The sequence below is a fragment of the Chanodichthys erythropterus genome, chromosome 16 (genome assembly GCF_024489055.1).
Source record: "Chanodichthys erythropterus isolate Z2021 chromosome 16, ASM2448905v1, whole genome shotgun sequence".
Lineage (NCBI taxonomy): Eukaryota > Metazoa > Chordata > Actinopteri > Cypriniformes > Xenocyprididae > Chanodichthys > Chanodichthys erythropterus.
The window spans coordinates 12,927,422-12,942,542 of NC_090236.1; the positions used below are offsets into that span (position 1 = coordinate 12,927,422).

A 15,121-nucleotide genomic window follows, 5' to 3' on the forward strand; every position below is an offset into this window, starting at 1 on the left:
AATACAGACTTTCCAGCTGCCAGTTTCTTTGGATTAGTTCATGCATTGCAGCTTTCTAGCTCTAGGAAAATGTCAAAAACCAAATTCCAAAAGCCCAAATCTCAAACCATGTTAATATATGATATATTTGTCCTCTGCTGCTGGGAAGCTTATTCAGCAGTTACACCTCACTTCCTGTCTGCCACAGGAAACAGTGGGGTCTTCTTCTTCGTTAGTTTTTTGGCGCGTTGCATCCTGTGTGCATATCGCCACCTACTTTTGCTGTTATGCAGTCATGATTTATTATATTAAATTCCTTCCTTGTTTTTGCTCTCATCTAATTTTTCACATATACTTGCATATCTAATTAAATATTTATTGATGCTCTATCCTATTCCTTCTTCCCAGGAACCACCTGACGCTGCGTGTTCAAACAGTGGGGTCATGGAAGGTCGGCATACATATTTCCTCCTGGCCTCGGATTCTGCCAATGCTTGAGATTCCTGAATAATTAATTAATTAATTTTTGGCATTATGTTTGTATGCATATATGATAATAAAGGTTGTACTAATCATGCAATTTCCACCACATCTCACATTATGCATTATGTTTAATGACATTTTTGAAATAAAAATAGCTGACTCATTTCTATATTAAGACTAATTTTCATAGCTTTTTATACTAAATATACACAATAAAATATTTTTCACACTTTTTGCATAATCTTTGACTGGAATTGACACACAATAAAAACGTTCTCAAAATAAACTGCTCAAATAATATTTATTTACCTCGATTTTCTTTGTTTTCTTCACAAATCACGTCCCATATTTCATCCAAGCTCGTCACTGATGTCTCCTATAGAAAAACAAAAAAAGAAAACAAAACAAAACTACTAAATTGTTGGTGGAAATGAGGGACAGTCATAATCTTTTTTTTTTTTTTTTTTTAACTGTTAATAAAAGTGTTATGTGTATGTTTATTTCACTCTTTATTTTAGTTATCGTGAAACATGAAACATGAAATTACATTTTCATGATGGATTTTCATATTTTAAGACTGTAAGTCTGCAGAAATAAGGGTAAAACAATAAATTATGTAGATAAAAGCATCAAGTTGCAAAAATAAATGCCACATACAATAGTTTTGATGTGACTAATTAGAAAAAATGTTGAAACCCCTATTGAACTTGATATCTTGTGATTATACTTTTTATTAATACTTTGAATTATTTTTTTTATATTTGTTTATTTGTTAAATATTTATTATAATATCTGTTTTTATTTTAAGTATTTTTTTAGTTAGTTAAAAAAGTAAAAAAAAAAAAGTTTAATTAATTTATTTGTTTTTTCTTAATATATCTAGTTTTTAAGTTTTATTTCAGTTTCAGTTTTATGTATTTTAGTACATCAAGTTAAAGTAAATAAAACTAGCTGATTTTAATTAAATATTATTTTATTTTAAGTATTTAATTTTTTATTTTTAAATGTTTTTAGCTTTAGGTGTGTTCAAGCAATGTCGTAATTACCATTATTGCGAAATTTTGACTTGTAAAACGCGTTCACATCATAGTGCTCGTAATTACAACTTGTAAGTTGGGAATTTTCTGAGAGCTCCGACTTGTACCACCTGACTCCTGCAGATTCAGTTGATAGTGTTGAACTAGAACGTCACGTGTTGTCATCTCGAAAATACGGCAATTACAACATGGCGTGAAAGAAAGCAGCATAGGTGTAAAGGCAGTGACATGACAGCAGTGTTTATAGCGCCCTCTGCTGTGCGCTGTTGTCATGATCAGCGGGACTCCTCCCCTATTGCAGACCGAGCAGATCGCTCTTCCTGCGGTGTGACAGCAGCAGCAGCAGCACTGGCGCATTGTGTCTCTTTAGCATTCATTTGACTATTTCTTCTTGTATTGAGTTATTAACACAACATCATCTGATTTACCTCCTTCTGGGCGGACTACAGCACGGAGCGGGCTTCTCTAAAATGGCCAACAGAGATGATGAATACGATTTCTTGTTCAAAGGTAAATTCTGCATTCCCTCATACAGAGGAGCAATCATTCATAATCCACCCATTGTTTCAGACCTATAGATCTGACAAGCCTACTGTGTCAGTAAACCTCTTTTGCGATGGCAGTCTATATCTTGTCTGAAATCATGCCATATTTAACTGTCTTTGACATAGAAACGCCCGCAGAGGCATCAATACACATTCATCGATCAGTAAAACATCTGTTTGTGATGGCCTGGATGCTTTCACACCGGCTGTGATCAGGATATCTGGGCCTAAATGATGGGAAATTGAACATGATGCATTGAAGATGAGGCATTAAGGCTCTTAAATGAGAATCTAGGTGCAGAATTAAATGTTTTGAAGTGATTTAAGACAAAAGATGCTCAATTTTGGCTGTTTTGTTTTGCACTGCTTTGTAATACTTTCTAGGATCGTGTTCTGCATGATAATAATCAGGCCACATCCCGATATCCTCTCCTCCAGCTGATCTGTTACATTGTAACCGCCGGTGACTCTGTTACTTTAATTCTATCACGTCACCGCCCGATCAAAGTCTGACGCGGCAAAACTGTTACATTCGATTTTTTTTCACAAGATCAGCATAATGTGAGGAGCAAAGTTCGCTTTGACAACATAAGGATACTCTCACATCTCACTGACCCTGAGCTGAAGGAAATCAATGCAAACGCTTTCACAGCTCACCTGCACACGAACACTGCTCTCTGTGGAGAAACATCAGACAGGCGTGAGGAATGGGCCTTAAACTAAGATTTTTGTGCAAACTGTGATACATTTTATTTTTCAGCATTTATTTGAAATAGAATCTTTTGTTACATTATAAATGTCTCTACTTTCACTTTTGATCAATTTAATGCATCTCTGATGAATAAAAGTATTAATTTCTTTAAACAAAAATATACTAACCCCAAACTGAAAGGTAGTGTATGTTAAGATTTTGTTAAAAGGATCGTTTACCCCATAAATTATTCACTATCAAGCCATCCTATAGGTGTATATGACGTTCTTCTTTCAGACGAACACAATCGGAGTTATAATAAAGGGGTGGTTGATTATGATTTGATTTTTTTAACTTTAGTTAGTGTGTAATGTTGCTGTTTGATCATAAACAACACATGCAAAGTTACGATGCTCAAAGTTCAATGCAAAGGGAGGTATTTTCTTTTACAGAAATCACTACTACAAACGGCTGGTAGGGACTACAATGAGCTTCTTCCTGGGTTGGTGACATCACAAACCCTAAAATTTACATAAACCCCGCCCCTGAGAACACACAACAAAGGGGGCAGGGCCATGTTGGGCTGCTTTAGAGAAGAAGAAGAGTTGTTGTAGTCGAGTGTTGTTGACATGCCGTCATTTTACACCAGACTGCTTCACAAACGAGGGTCAATTCAACACAAAAGATGAACATGACGGCACATGCTAGTGGATGAGTTGAATCAACTCCACAGCAGCTACATCAATTTATCCACTAACCATTCAGAAACGTCTAAAAGTTGTAACTTCTTCCTGAGTCTCTCCATCAGTTTGAACAATGTAAGGCTGAACACTTTCCTCATTTTGGCTGCGTGAGATTCTCCAGCTTTGTTGTTGTTGAGCTGTTAAAGCTCCACCCTCTTCTGGAAAGCAGCAGCTCATTTGCATTTAAAGGGACACACACAAAAACGGCGTATTTTTGCTCACACCCAAATAGGGGCAAATATAACAAGCTATAATAAATGATCTGTGGGGGATTTTGAGCTGAAGCTTCACAGACACATTCTGGAGACACCAGAGACTGATATTACATCTTGCATTAAAGGTCCCCTTTAAAAAATATCCTGACTCTTCCCAGATTTGTAATGGCATTGAATAGTGGCCAAGGTTTTGAAGCTCCAAAAAGTTCATCCATATATCATAAAAGTAATCCATACGACTAGATTGGGTTAATAAAGGCCTTCTGAAGAGAAGTGATCGGTTTGTAAAAATATCTATATTTAAAATTTTATAAACTATAATCACTGGCTTCTGGCAACAACATGCATTCACAAGAGAGTTACGTGATTTTTGTGAAAGGTGTCAATTTCTCATCATGTCTACGTCATACGTGGGGTCAGAGGTCACCCTTCCGCCAGAATCTCTCATGAATGCGTGTACGACCACTGCCAGAAGCCTGTGATTATAGTTTATAAAGTTTTTTATATGGATATTCTTCTTACAAAAGCCCATTGCTTCACTACAGAAGGGATCTACTAACCCACTGGAGTCGTATGGATTATTTTATGATGGATGGATGCACTTTTTGGAGCTTCAAAAACTCAATGCCATTACAAAGCTGGGAATAGCCAGGATATTATTTAATATAACTCAGATTGTGTTCACCTATGGCTTGAGGGTGAGTAAATTATAGGATAATTTCCATTATTGGGTGAACTATTCCTTTAAGTTGTGTAGTTATGGAGGGATCTCAGACTGTCTGTTTTGCAGTTGTTCTCATCGGAGATTCGGGTGTCGGGAAGAGTAACCTGCTGTCACGCTTCACACGGAACGAGTTCAACCTGGAAAGCAAGAGCACGATAGGTGTGGAGTTCGCCACCAGAAGCATTCAGGTGGATGGCAAGACGATAAAAGCACAGATCTGGGATACAGCAGGACAGGAACGGTACAGGGCCATCACTTCTGCGTGAGTACAGTCATCTATCAGATGGCAAATACCTTGATATAGACCAGTGGTTCCCAAACATTTTCTGCCGGGCACCCTTTTGCAGAGAAAAGCCCCTCCGTATACCGTACCTGCACCCACATAGAGACTAGGGTTGGGTATTGAGATTTTGGGTTCCAATTTTCCAAGAACCGGGGATTTGAAAAGGCAATTTTGATTTTGTTTTACAAGCCGAAATGGACTTCTCTTTCACATTTCCTTGTGCTTGAACGGACCAATATGCACAAAATTACGTCAATATATCTGTGTAAACACAGTCGGATTAGTCTTAAGGGAACATAAACAGATGAGAAAGAAAACGGATGTGTAACAGTATTTTGGATCTTAAAGTGACAGTAGCCTAATAAACGTGGTGCCTGTCATTAATGTTAATTAAAGAACAAAAAAAATTATTCACTGATCTTAATTGAAGCTAACAAAAATATATTCTAAGAACGTTTTGCTTATGATCCCATTAAGTTATGAAAACGTTATTTCTGAATGTTCTCAGAACAGTTATTAGAGAGAGAGAGAGATTAGGTGTTTGTGAATTACCCGAGTCTGTGCGTCTCTCACGGCAGCATCGTCTTTACTAATAGCAAAACTCTAAGTTTATCTGCTTCAAGAACAGCGCCGTTATTACCTCACTAGTGAGAAATGTCATGTAGCATTTAAGTTGCTAAACTATTTTACTGATACAATCATCAGAGCAATGCTGACAACACATTTCTGTGGTGCTATGTGTGTTTGAGTGGGAGAGAGAGCAGGGGAAAGAGAGGATGTGCTTTCCGTACATAATTAAACATACTTTTGTGGGAAAAAAACATGGAAATAATTAGAACGTACGTCAACCAATCAGATTCAACCATTCGACACACAGCGAAATCCACAGAGTTAAATCAGCTCTGCTCAGAATACATTTGGTCCCTCTCTGTATAATCTTAACCCTTTGGAGTCTGAGGCTGATTTGGGGCTTGGAGAAGTTTTGACATGCCCTGACATTTGTGCTTTTTTTTCAGTTGTTCATAAACATATAAATGACAAAAGTGTCATCACACTGTATTCAGCACAAACTAGGCTACAATAATATGTGAGGAACATGTATGTACATGTTTGTATTTTTGAAGGAATAATGTTTATGCGTGGTTATTGAAAAAACAAAAAACTTAAGTCACTGAAATAAGGCCAAAAAAGTATATTAAATCTGTGTTCACAAGACTTTTGGGTATTGGAGGTTGTAGACTAGAGTTTTTGTTTAAGAATTATGTAAAAATTATGCTGCCTACTCCTTCATATAAAACAATATATTGATTTAGTTTTTGTAAGACACTTTTTGTCAAGAAACACAGTATGCGTGGAGGCGTGAATCATCATGAATAATGGGCCATTCTCACCTGAGAAGACAAAAGAATCACATAATAATGACCGGAAATGACTTGCATATTAATGAGGCCTTTCAGTAAGGTAGGCTGTGAAAAAAACCCTCTGTAATAATGTCTCAGCTCATCATAAACAGCAATACTGTGAAATATTATAACAATTTAAAATAATGGTATTCTATTATATATCTTTAAAATATAATGTATTTCTGTGATGCAAAGTGTCTGAACAATTATGTTACCTCTATGGCATTTCATATAGGCTTTTAGCTTAAAAGCATGCACATTTGGAGAAATATTGATGGATTCTTATATATTTATGTCAATTTTCTATACTGAGAAGTAATATTTATTGTCATCACTATGAGTGCTGGATACTCTTTTTTCAATTCATACTTGCAGCCGGAGGGCGCTCTCTGTTCACCTTTAGGCCACAAATTCATATAAAGAAGAAAAGGAACTAGGAACTAACCATGGCTTTAACATCCAAATAAACACTTTTCAAGACAATAAATACACGATTGAGACGATGTATGCATGTATTGCCTCTGAATTTGCGTCTGAATAGCGCTAGCTCCGTGGGCGTGGCCGCATTAGTGGGTAATGAGCTGAATCTCGGACTTCTGACATGGCTCTCTTTTCATACAGATTACATAAACACAGAAGGTTTGTTTTCGATTTGACTTGCACAATTTAAAACCTGACATTTCAACGTTTCTTTAGACATAAGTGTCATTTTTTTTGTCATTAGTATTCATAAGTTACAGTTCATTTTCTGAGAACTATCAGATTGGACTTCGTTCAGAGGGAGAGGAGAGATCACGCATCATGCTAGTTTTCTTTATTTTACAAAAAGCACAACATTGTGTTTTTACTATGAGTGTACACAAATAAAAGAAGACATTCTATAGTTCCAATTGATATATTACTTATGTCTCTATGACAAGAAATGACGGAGTATTTTAAGTCTGTTTTGCTGCGATGTGAAAAAAATCCAAAATACTTTAACCTGAGGGAGTTAAAGTAACACTGAAGCAGAGTTAAAGTTAATGAGACAATTAGGCGATTAATTATGGGATGACTGAGCATTAGTGATGAACACCTGCTGTTAACAAGCAGAATCACTGAAGGAACGAGAAACACAAAAACTACAACTGACTTCAGCCACAGACTTAGATGAAATCAACTGAAGATAAAATAAGACATTAAGGGGCTGTTTATACGACACCGTTTTCAACTAAAAACTGAAAACTTTGTATGGGTTCTGGCCATTCATTTTCATGACAATGGCGTTTTGGTGGTCTGAAAATGCAAGCTTTTGAAAACGGTCTCCATGTAAAGGACAAAAACGCAAATCGGTGAAAACAATGACGTCATGCACATGCGCATTAAACGTTGAGTCTATAGTGTTTCATCGCCATCTAATGGCCTGCCAGCAGAATACAGCATTTTTAGTCATTTTCACGGATTTGTATGAATGGGGATCGTTTTGACAATGGTGTCGTCTGTTTGGGAAAACGCAAAGAAAAAAAATTCTCCATTTTAAGCATATTGTTGTCATGTAAATGTACCCTAAATCTCTCAAGATCTGATTAAACAGCTTCATAAACAGCATTACCAGCTTCACTTATTACTAACCAGACTTTATTTCTGTCATTTGTCTACAGAAGCTGTTATAGAGAATTAACAGAGGATAAATGTTGATATTTTATTGGCCAAAATAATAATAATAATAATAATAATGCCACCATCATGGTGGTCAGTGTTTGCTTTAGTTAGGCCCTTGCTTCCCTTTTATATTTGTTGAAATAATTTAGTGTTTCACAGCAAACACTTGTGCATTGCAGAAAAGCTTGAAGGAGCAGATCAGCTTGTGTTTTCTGCTTGTAAGCCATTTGCATGAACATCACCAAGTGGTCTCTCTCTCTTTTGGTTTATTCACTGAGATTCACATCTTAGAGAACTGCAACAAAATACAAATGCAACTGTAATGCTTCAGTGATGAACAACTGTTACCGATCAGGCTCAAAATCTTTTATGCACTACATGGTTTTAAAATCATTCACAATAACTGTTTGCTGCTGCACTTTATTCTCATGCTGCAGGGATGGTAATGCAAAACCTAAAGAAACAAATGACAAAGCACATTAGTTACTTTGGATGCAATCAGTCTAGCTCACAATGACTCATCATACAAAAGCAGATAATATCTGCTCTCTTCGAAGAGCTGACCTCACTGGTTTACAACAACATATACATTGTTGCAGCAAAAAAGAAAAATCTAACATAGGAAATCAAGGGTCAAGAGCCCAACTAAAGCAAACACTGATCTATATGATCGTGACATCTTATTTTTACCTTGACCAATAAAACATCAACATCTAAAACTCTTGAAAGATTTAATGTTAATCCTTTTATCTTCAGTTGATTTCATCTAAGGCTGTGGCTGAAGTCAGTTGTAGTTCTTGTGTTTCTCTTCAGTGATTCTGCTTGTTAACAGCAGGTGTTCATCACTAATGCTCAATCATCGCTTAATTAACTTTAACTCTGCTTAAGTGTTACTTTAACACTATTTTGAAAGGGAGCAAATGTACTCTGAGCAGAGTTGATTTAACTCTGTGCAGCCCTGCAGTATAAATTTAGATAAAGTTTATGTGCTAACATTTTGAGAGCAGTGTTTGTCCATAACATGAACTAAAAATATGAGTAATAGTAATAGTGATGCTTGCCTCAAATTGTTAGTTCACCCAAAAATTAAAATTCTGTCATTAATTACTCACCCTCATGTTGTTCCACACCCATAAGACCTTCATTCATCTTCAGAACACAGACATTTTTATAAAATCTGAGAGATTATTTATCCTCCATTGAAAGCAGCGTAGTTACAGTGGTTCAACAAAAATACTTTTTTTGTGCAAAAACAAAAATAACAACTTTATTCAACAATTTCATCTCTGCCATGTCATTCTTCTAATTAGAGTAAATACGGGGGATAAAAAAAACCTCTTGGATTTCATCAAAAATATCCTTCATTTGTGTTCTGAAGATGAACAAAGGTCTTACAGGTGTGGAACGACATAGAATTTTCATTTTCGGGTGAACTAACCCTTTTAACAACTCCACTTCCAACGCTAAACTGTGCTTCTGGTTTTCTGTGCAGGTATTACCGTGGAGCGGTGGGCGCGCTGCTGGTGTACGACATCGCCAAGCACCTGACCTATGAGAACGTGGAGCGCTGGCTGAAAGAGCTCCGAGATCATGCCGACAACAACATCGTCATCATGCTGGTGGGGAATAAGAGCGACCTGCGCCACCTGAGAGCGGTGCCCACCGACGAGGCGCGCGCTTTCGCAGGTACAACGAGCTCCAGAGACACGCCGAACCCTCTGAAGAGCTGAGGAGGGGTGTGACGTTACCAGAGCTGCACTACTGCTGCTCCTTTTGTTTATTTGATCCTGGCTGGCATAATGCAATGCTGCCGAGAAAATACAGAGCATTTTAGATTGTTGCTTTGACAATGATTATGTACTACTAATTATATAATTAAATTAAATTGTGGTAAATTAAATTTAATTTACAGTAATTTACTGAATTATGTCAATTGATTAGATTAGAATGATTTCTGAAGGATCATGTGACACTGAAGACTGGAGTAATGATGCTGAAAATTCAGCTTCGATCACTGGAATAAATTATAGTTCACAATATATTTACATGGAAAACAGTTATTTTTAATTGCAAAAATATTTCACAATTTTTTACTGTATTTTTGATCAAATGTATGCAGCCTTGGTGAGCAGAAGAGACTCCTTTCAAAAACCTTTTTGAAAAATCGTACCGACCCCACTTGCACATAAATTCATTCAGCTTGTGTTTCATGAAGGAAGTCTGTTTTGTTCTCAGGGGATTTTTAAAAGCAGGTGATATTAAACACCTTCTTCTTGCTTCCAGAGAAGAATAACCTGTCATTCATCGAGACCTCCGCTCTGGATTCAACTAACGTGGAGGAGGCGTTCAAGAACATTCTAACAGGTACAGCACACACACATATGAGCTACAATCTAATGAAACGCTTCCTCACAGTAGCAATAAACCAACTAACATGATTCCCAGGACAGCTACAGTGGCATGTTATGCAACTTTAAAAGTACAGCATCTGCCATCTGCTAAGCTGTGATTGCCTGCCAGGAATTATAGGGAATTTAGAGAGATATTTTTGATAGGAGAGTATATATTCACACTTACAATGATGCGATTTCATAACGATTCTTTACTAAATGATGCAGTGCATCATCAAGACTTTGGCCATGATTCAGTGTGATTCAATTACAGTATTTTGATATGATTCATAATTATTTAAAAAAATAATTAAATTAAAATAAAAAAAAATAAAAAAATATATTTTAAAATAATTAAAGTAATAATAATACATTTTACTTTTAATGCACTTTTCTCAAACCCAAAGCATAACACAGTTAAAAAATAATAATAATATTTTTATATATATGACAAATGACAAACACTGACAAAAAACCCACTGCATTTCACATTCACAGACTCAAAAATGTAATATGTACTGTAATATATTGAGAGCAGGGTTATTATCATTAACTAAAACTAACTAAAAAAATTAAAACATATTTAGTTACTTTAAATAATGTTGAAATAAAATAAAAAATAAATATTACAAGCAAAACTTTAGCAATGCTGAGCTAAGTTGAAGCACTAAAATTATAATTGTACAAAAATTAAAGTTTTATTTCAGAAACTAAAACTGAAAACATATATATTAATATTTTATAATAAATATATATATATATATATATATATATATATATATATATATATATATATATATATATATATATATATATATATTAATATTTTATATTAATATATAAATATATATATACACACATATATATATTAATATTTTAAAAAACCTAATAAAAATGGAAAAGTAAAAAAAAACATTAAAAATTAAAATTAAACCTGAAAGCAAAAAATACAAGCTATTAAAAATATAAATAAAAACTATAAGTCTAAAAATAATACTAAAAAACTGTTTAGAAATATTTATAAAAAACCCTAATAAAATGAAAAAAATATTTAAAAAAAAATTAAATGAAAACTGAAAACATAAAAATAAAAGCTGATTAAAACTATGAATAAAAACTATAATAGTATATAAGGAATACTAAAACCCATATAGTAATATTTTTAAAAACCTGATAAAAATGGGAAAAAAAATACAAAAAAAACAAAAATGAAAAATGACAACAAATATGAAAGCTAATTAAAAAATTATAAAAAATTTAAAAAAAAATTATAATAGTATGTAAATAATACTAAAACCCATATTTTAAAATGAATATAAAAACTGAAAACAAAAAAAAGCTAATTAAAAATATAAATAAAACTGTAATAATATTAGTATTAGTATTTAAAAAAAAAAACAAGATACAAAATGGAACTAGATAAAAAAAATGAAACATAAAAATAAAAATATGAATAAAAACTATAATAGTATACAAATTATACTCACATAACACTGATTGAGAGTTATTTCAGTAATGGATTTATGATTATCAACAGATTAATATCTTATATCAAGCTATTTTACAGTGACTATGAATGAGGCTCATCCAATCAGATTTTAGATGCGTAACTCTCCATTCTCACTCTTTCTCTCTCCGTTTCTCCTGCATCTGTAGAAATTTATCGCATTGTATCACAGAAGCAAATCGCTGACCGATCGGCCCACGACGAGTCGCCGGGAAACAACGTGGTGGACATCAGCGTCCCACCGACTACAGACGGCCAGAAAGGCAACAAACTGCAGTGCTGCCAAAACCTGTAACCATGACAACCAGCCCCACCTGTCACTCATCTCCGACTCCCTCCACACGTCGTGCCGCTAATGTTCTCAACTTTATTTGTGTAATATATATATGTATATTTTTCTTTTTGATAGCTTGTCCACTCACATACACACATACGACTGACATGAGTAAAGTTTTCCAGTATCTGACTGCGCTGTGGTTTATTGGCTTCAAGACTGAAAGTCGGGTTTATCAGATTATCAGTGCGAGAAAATATTAGACATGGACAAAAAATCTCAAGATCATGTGCATGCCATATTTCACTCCAAAATTAAAATTAATAATATTTTTCATAAAGCAGCTGAATAATTTGGTTATTAGATTTTTTTTATTATTATTTTTTAATTTTCACAGTGTTTTTTGAATATACATATATACTATTGAATACAATACGAAATACTCAAAAGATACTCGAAGGTAAAATGTTTTTGCTTTGACCTAATGAGAATTTTATCCTAAAAAATGTAATTAAATTTACATGTTTTCTTGAGATTGACATTAATATTCTTCATTGATCAGTAAAGTTACTAGTAAAGCTGCTGTCCAGCTAACAAAAATATGTTCTTGGAACGTTTTTCTAATGTTCCCATTATGTTATGAAAACATTCCAAATGTTCCAAACATCCAGTTTTTTAAAAATGCTTTGGTTTTGTGAACATTAACTGAACATTCCATTTTAGATTTCTTTAAACATTGGGAATGTTACTTTTGAATGTTCCCTGAACATTCTGAAACAAGTAACATTTAAAAAATGTATGTCTAAATAGAACATTTGAGAAATAATGCTCCATGAATGATGTATAAATAATGTTTTTATGTTAACATTTTCAGAACATTATTGAAGTCCAGAAAACTGAATCATTAACATTATTAACATTACTGGAAGAGCGTTCATAACGTTAAGAGAACCTTGGCAGAACGTTCCCTGTCAGCTGGGTAGATCTAAGCATTTAAATGTGATAAAGCTGCTAGTTGAGTCCGATATATGAGCTTTATATCCCTGTCTGTGGAACACTATTGGAGGTGGATGACATTTACAACAGAGCGGAAGTCTCACCTTCCCACAACATGTTTCTTTATGACTGGATTCTGAGACATAAACCAACACACAAACACACTCATGTGGAAACTAACAGATGAGCAAACTCAAGAGCAGAAATGTAGGCAGAGCTCATCTCTTACAGCACTGTTCATTTCATTTTTTTATGCATAGTTCTTTTGGGAATTTGTTTTGTTTGTATGCATTGTTTTTTAATATGTGTAGGTTCATTATTGTCACCTCAGTGTCTCTTTGAAGTCTCATGAATGCTGGTCTGGAGGTTCGCTGTGAACACACACACACACACACACACCTCTATTTGTAATTATCAACATTTTCAAATTAAAAATAAAATGCTTAAATTGTGAATACTGGCATGTTGCGTCAATTATGCATCATGTACACATGAAATTATATAGTATGACACCCTTTCTCCTTGAACAGAGCAATGCATTATAGGTAAAATCAAGTATTTTTTATACTTCACTGGCAATAATAATAACAAATGCTTAAAATAAAAAAGTAAAAATTATAAACATACATTAAACACTAATCTGGAAAATAAAGGAATGAAAATCTGTAATCTGACAGCAATATGAATGAATTTTGGTTGTTTTTAAAAAACACATCTGCACTTCTGTTATAAGAAATAAAAAAAAAAATAAAAAAAATTGTTGTTGTTTTAGTAAAAACTAGGACAGAAAGTTGTTCTCAATTCTAAGAATGTTTTGCTAACATTCCCAATAAGTTATGAACATTTTATTTCTGAATGTTTTCTGAACGTTCAAAACGTCCATTAAAAAAAAAAATGTAAAAACTTTTTTTTTCTTAGTTGTGCAAATTTTCATTTCATTTTGCAAACATGGGAATTTTATATGAACAATTTATTTTCATGATTTTTTTTATAACATTTTTTCTTTTGTCAAATCAACTTAGATAATGAATGCGGTTAGGATAACAATATTTTGAGTTTCTGTTGATTAAACCAATCACCTTCATTATATTAAATCAAATTTTTAATTTCAATGAACTCAAAATTTTAAGGCAGGCAACTTTTTAAAAGTTAAACCAACAATTCTTTTTTAAATTGTACTTTTGATTGTTCTCTGAACGTTCTGAAACAAGTAATAATAACGTTTCTGGAAAAAACGTTCCATGAATGATGTATAAATAAAGTTTTTAGAACATTTTTAAAGACAACGAACATTCTATTAATGTTACTGAAAGAACGTTTGTTCAGAACTTTGAGAGAACCTTGCCTGAACATTACATTAGCCAAAGTTCTGAGAGTGTTCCCTGTTGGCTGGGTGGTTTGTGAATGATATGAATGTAAATGAATGTGTGTTTTTTCAGTCTCACTGCAGGAAGCCTGTGAGCGCTGATAAGAGACGCTGCTCTCGGGTCAGTCAGCAGGGCGTCTGTGTCATATCCACTGCCATCAGCGGACTATAGGACAAAACAGCACAGTACATGACATCAGATAGTGGGAGAGCAGGACTAAAAGCCTGTTCACACCAGCGACGGTATAACCTGCAATAAATATAGCTGCAAGCAGCACCACAGAGGCAGAGCGAACATCAGACCAACTGCAAAAATGAGTAAAGACATTTGGAGACGGTTTTAAGCAAAATGGGTTGAAAGCCCATAAATACAATCACTTAATGTGACATAATTGCTTAGTACTTTTGTCCAATAGGTGGTGCCAACACCAAATTTCTCTGGTGTGGAGAGTGTGTTTTGGTGACACTTACATAAAGTTTGGGGTCAAATCTTTCTAGAGATATGAGCTCAGATGTTTGGCATTATGCCATCTAAATCATTTATGCTGTATATGAAAAAATTTCCTCTATCAACACGAAATGCATAACTTTTTTGCTGGCGTGGGTTGAAGGTGATTGGACTCAAATTTGAGGAGTTTGAAAAAGAAAATCAATTATTTATACTAGTTATAAGCAAAAATAGCAATTTTCATATCTCATGACCACCAGGTGGCGCTGTGCTAAATAACTCAACCAATCACAGTTCGTTTTTGTTCCATGTCAAAAAAAAAAATTGTAAATAATAATCATAAATATTTCTTGAGCAGCAAATCATCATATTAGAATGATTTCTGAAGGATCATGT

At 34.1% G+C, this 15,121-nt stretch overlaps 1 protein-coding gene across 1 annotated transcript; it reads left to right on the plus strand.

The window, feature by feature from the left end:
- Positions 1 to 1,812: 1,812 nt before the first annotated feature.
- rab11bb (RAB11B, member RAS oncogene family, b) lies at positions 1,813 to 13,621 on the plus strand. Its single transcript, XM_067362723.1, has 5 exons — positions 1,813 to 2,009; positions 4,484 to 4,679; positions 9,237 to 9,430; positions 10,028 to 10,108; positions 11,791 to 13,621. The coding sequence occupies exons 1-5, from the start codon at positions 1,970 to 1,972 to the stop codon at positions 11,934 to 11,936; spliced, it is 657 nt and encodes a 218-aa protein (XP_067218824.1). The 5' UTR covers positions 1,813 to 1,969; the 3' UTR covers positions 11,937 to 13,621.
- Positions 13,622 to 15,121: the final 1,500 nt, after the last annotated feature.

Excerpts from the sequence above, each read along its gene's own strand:
- rab11bb (XM_067362723.1), top strand. The coding sequence starts at position 1,970 with ATGGCCAACAGAGATGATGAATACGATTTCTTGTTCAAAG. Across the intron at positions 2,010-4,483 it reads ATACGATTTCTTGTTCAAAG|TTGTTCTCATCGGAGATTCG; the intron begins GTAAATTCTGCA and ends TCTGTTTTGCAG. Across the intron at positions 4,680-9,236 it reads TACAGGGCCATCACTTCTGC|GTATTACCGTGGAGCGGTGG; the intron begins GTGAGTACAGTC and ends TTTTCTGTGCAG.